The following is a 4,672-nucleotide window of genomic DNA, read 5'->3' as shown; positions in this document are numbered from 1 at the left end:
GTATAGCAAAATATGCGTAATGTTAAAACTTAAAAGTAACAATAAAACTCTCTTTTATTGAGGACTTCTTTTTGTATTCTACTTGAGTGTTTATTATTCTGACAAAACTTCTGCATCAACAAATATCAACATATTGTTATGCGTCTAATTCCACATATTGCTTTGTTTCTGTTCGTCCCAATTGCCCAGGAATGCTTGAGGGTTAAACGATCACTACATATAGTAATTAGCATTAACATTAATATATAAAAATAAAAATAAAAACAGTTGCATCTAAGAACATTGACATTAAATCGAATAAACATAGTTGCACGTCCACTTTGTTTCTCAACAGATTCAAGAAGATTACTACCAATGGTGAGCAATAATGCTTGTGGAAAATCCTAACATTAAACGATTCTACTCATGCAGATGCACTTGCCTAAAAAACAGAAATAACAGAAGTTACACTCTAGTTGGAATAACCCGGAGAGGCTTAGCCCTGTGTAAGGTGAGTCCAAAGATCTCACTCTCACTCATATCCAAATCTTCTGGATTCATCTCATCTGCAAGCTTCCAATTAAAGAAATGTACAAGAGATGCCAACATTAAGGGCACCATCCGATTAGCAAACGGCAATCCAGGACAGATTCTTCTTCCAGCTCCAAAGGGAATTAGCTCGAAGTATCTTCCTTTAAAGTTAATGTCTTGTTCTAAGAACCTTTCAGGCATAAATAAATTTGGGTTTGTCCATATGCTTGAGTCTCGTCCCATTGCCCAAACGTTTACTAGTATTTGTGCATTTTTGGGCACAATAAAGCCACGCATTTCTACATTAGTCTCAGCCTTGTGAGGAACTAAAAAAGGTGCTGGTGGGTGCAAACGAAGGGTTTCTTTCACTATTGCTTGTAGAAAAGGGAGCTTTGAGATGTCCACTTCTTGAACTAGCCGATCCTTGCCAAGAACTTCTTTGAGCTCGTCTCGGGCTTTAGCCATTTTTTCAGGATTATGTATTAACTCAGACAGTGCCCATTCAACAGTGCTTGATGTTGTGTCAATCCCTGCAATAAATAAATCCTGATACAAAATAGTGTGAGAGCTAGACTTATAGAGCACTTTGCCCGAGTTTATTAATGAAGACCAAAAATAATGCTCTTAATTAGCATTTTTTTCTGCGGCTAAAAATTAATGTTAAGTTGCTAAGATCACTCATCGGTGCTTGTATAATAAAAAAAAGTACCACATTAATGCATTTTAAGCTTCTACTTCTAAAGTTACTTAATAAAAAATTAATATAATGAAGTGTTTTGAAGCAAAGTTAAGAAAGGTATTTAATTACCAGAAGCAGACGTTTGAAATCGTCGCAGCTTAATTCTGAATCATCTTCTTCAGCGAGATTAAGGAAGGAATCTAGTACATCATTGCTTGTCTTAGAACCTTCTGATGAAGCTCTTAATTGTACTCGTTCCTTTATGATACTATCAAAAATTCCGATCAATTTTTTAAAATAACTCTTCATCCTTTTCCGTATACCTTGCGGGTCAACTAAACGAAGTGCTGGGAAATAGTCTACAATGTTGGACTTTCCAAGAAGCTCCATGATACCAAATATAAGGTCCTGGAACTGTTGGGACTGTAAATTTGAACTATACTGTGCCAAGTCAATGGAAAAAAATGTGTTTGATATGGTATTAAGTACTGTAATGAAGGCTACTCGACCAATATCAACCACTTCCCCACCACTGCAACATTGGTCAACATGGTCAAGTAATTCTTTCACCTTTTTCTGTCGAAGGGTTTGTGTGGCATCTAGTTGTTGTGGAGCAAATATTTTCGTGGCAGAAAGTTTCCTGAGATTCCTCCAACGAGCCAACGCGGGCAACCAACTCATTGAATTTTGGGGGTGGTTAAATACTTGGATAGAGTCCGGGATAGTTCGGCTGGAGAAGGCTTGGTCATTTTTTTGCAGTGCTTCTTTGGCTATGTCTGGAGAGGAAATGACTATGGTTGTTATGCTCCCAAGCTTGAGAGTCATAAGGGGTCCATAGGTTTTGGAGAGTTTGGCAACATCTTGATGGGGTTTGTTGCCCAGCTCCAGGATGTTTCCGATGATCGGGAAAGGGCGGGGACCTGGGGGAAGTGTGGAAGAGCCAGACTTCCGGCCTCCTAGAGCGGCAGTGAGCACATGAATGCATGCCCACACGATGGGAAGTATTAGCGAAAATGCTAGGTGATCCATTAACTCAACTTTGCTTTGTGTTTCTTTGTCTTTGTATTTTGTGAGGTAACACAAGGCAATGGGTGTCGGCTCAAAAGTTCTATTAGAATTGTGAATATTGTATTCAATGTGGAAAATTGCATGGGATCTGCCTTTATATAGGCAAACATATGATGAGTGCAGTATAAATGTGCGTATTACATTATGTATTAATTTAATATTAGCAACAGCGTGGCCAAAAAAATTTACTTCGGGGTCAAATGGTAGTATTGATATATTAACCATAGTTCATATTGAATAAAAAATTTTTAACTTTGATATATTGTTATATTCTTAAATATGAACAAACATACAAAAATTATAAAGTTTATTATAGACAAATACAAAAAAAAAAAAAAAAAAAAAAAAACCCAATAAAAGAACAGTTCACATCAAAATTATGCCAAACAATCTTTAATGAAATAAAGATAGCAATACAAAAATGTGAACAAAAAAAATTTGAAATACCCTTATGCCTATCAACACACACATAGTGGCAGAATAAATAAACAAAAATAATAGTAATGGTAAAATAACAATGATGATTGATAAAAGAGAGAGAAAAGAAAATGCACTTGCATATTCATTTCTTTAAAGAGTCAAAAAGATGATGTTGCATCAGGAAAAAAAATGGATTAATAATTTTGGTTGAGATAAGAGTTTTTGTGTTGAGAAGAAAGAAAATGGGGCAATGGGCTGACACTAGCAGCTACAACAAAGCTACGTAGGTACTTAAAGATGAAAACAAAATTGAAATTATGTTGGGAAATGGGTTGTCAATGATGCTAGAGAGTGAGTTATTATCCATTGGATTAATTATAAATTTTTTAGACAATGGAGAAGATTAACTATTAGTCATTATCTTTTGAACTAACTATAAATCTTAGGAATAATTGGGGTGGACAGGTAATAAAGTTTTTAACAAGTGAGGAGGCCAACTGAAAATCCATTGGACTAACTAGAAGTCTTAGAAATAATTGGGTGGGCCGGTTCTAATTTTTTGGGAGGGCTATATCCTATTACTAGTATAGTTGTAGGAGAAAAAAAAAATTTAGGGGGGCCAAGGAGCAATGTAGCTCCACCCCTGAATGCTAGCCTCATCACACGCGCTTAGTGCGTGCGATGAGGGTTTTTTTTTTAAAAAAAAAATCTGTGTTTTTATTATATATATAATTTTTATTTTAATAATCTAATTTATAAGTGGATAAAACAATTTGAAAATTAAGAGGAGAATAGTCTTATTTTTTAGGCAATATTTTAGTAGAAATTAAAGTTCTATTTTTACCAGATTGTCCTTTTGTTTTGTCAATAAAAATAGAAAATGAATACAATCTCAATACAAACCAAACAGGCCCTAAACTTTCTCTAATATTTTATTTTTGTCATATCTTGATACATGGTAATAGACTAATATAAATAGTGCAACATGATTTAAAATTAGTGATTTTACACGGTGATTACAAGATTTACAAGGGGGTTAACTTTCCAAGCCAAAATAGGCAATTAGCCATAATTGCTCAAGAATATAGTTAGTAGGTACTGTTTTGAAAGTAAATACAACACTAACATCTCGACTTTTAGAGAGTCGATTTTGAGCTTATAAATCGACTCTTAGATACTCGATTTCCATGTTCTGATCAGATTTGATGTGATGCTTTTCCACGTGGCGGCCACCTGGAAATCGAGTTTCTAAGAGTCGATTTATATATCGACTCTTAAATACTCGGTTTATATGTGACGTGTACAACACGTGGAAGCTAGCTGATCCGAGTTGATCCACCTGGAAACCGAGTCTTTGAGACTCGATTTCTAATAGGGTTTTTTCAAAAATAAGCCAAGTCTAGCCTCTCTCACTCTCGCACAGACCTCTCGCGCCTCTCTCCACTCTTTGTCACTCACCCTCTCACTCTCCCTCTCACGCCTCTCTCACAACCTCTCCACCTTCTCACGCTCACACCTTTCCACCCTCTCACGCTCTCGCCTCTCCAGCCTCACACACCCTCTCACGCTCGCGCCTCTCTCACTCGCCCCCTGAGCTGTCACTCACTCACTCAGTCTCCACTCTCAAGCACCCTCTCCACTCTCCACTCTCACTCAGTTCTCAGGTGTGATTTTCTTAATTGTGTGATTTTCTTCATGTGGGTTTGTGGTTTTTGTTCAAAAATTATGATTGATTTGATTATTTCGTGTGGTGCTCTATTTTATCTATACAACTAATTGTTTCATGTGGTACTCTGTTTCGAAAATTATGATTGATTTTATTTAGTGTCACGTTTGATAGAGAAAGGTTTGATGATAGGCATGTAAATAAGTTGTGTTTGTTTATTGAAGAGAAAATAAAAGATGCTTCTTTGATTGGTTTAATAAAGAGGTTGTTTGAGTATGAGGTGGTGGGAATTGAATTGGGTGGTTGTTACTTAGGAAGGGGGTTTCCTC

General features: G+C 36.2%; 1 protein-coding gene across 1 annotated transcript; it reads right to left on the bottom strand.

Moving 5' to 3' along the window:
- Positions 1-267: 267 nt before the first annotated feature.
- Positions 268-2,320, bottom strand: LOC142638508 (cytochrome P450 monooxygenase 76AD131-like). Its single transcript, XM_075812536.1, has 2 exons — positions 1,319-2,320; positions 268-1,056 (listed from the first exon to the last, which is right to left on the bottom strand). The coding sequence occupies exons 1-2, from the start codon at positions 2,216-2,218 to the stop codon at positions 445-447; spliced, it is 1,512 nt and encodes a 503-aa protein (XP_075668651.1). The 5' UTR covers positions 2,219-2,320; the 3' UTR covers positions 268-444.
- Between the last annotated feature and the right edge of the window lie 2,352 nt (positions 2,321-4,672).

Source organism: Castanea sativa, chromosome 6 (genome assembly GCF_040712315.1).
Source record: "Castanea sativa cultivar Marrone di Chiusa Pesio chromosome 6, ASM4071231v1".
NCBI lineage: Eukaryota > Viridiplantae > Streptophyta > Magnoliopsida > Fagales > Fagaceae > Castanea > Castanea sativa.
The sequence above is the reverse complement of the archived record's forward strand: the minus strand, read 5'-3'. Positions and strand labels throughout refer to the sequence as shown.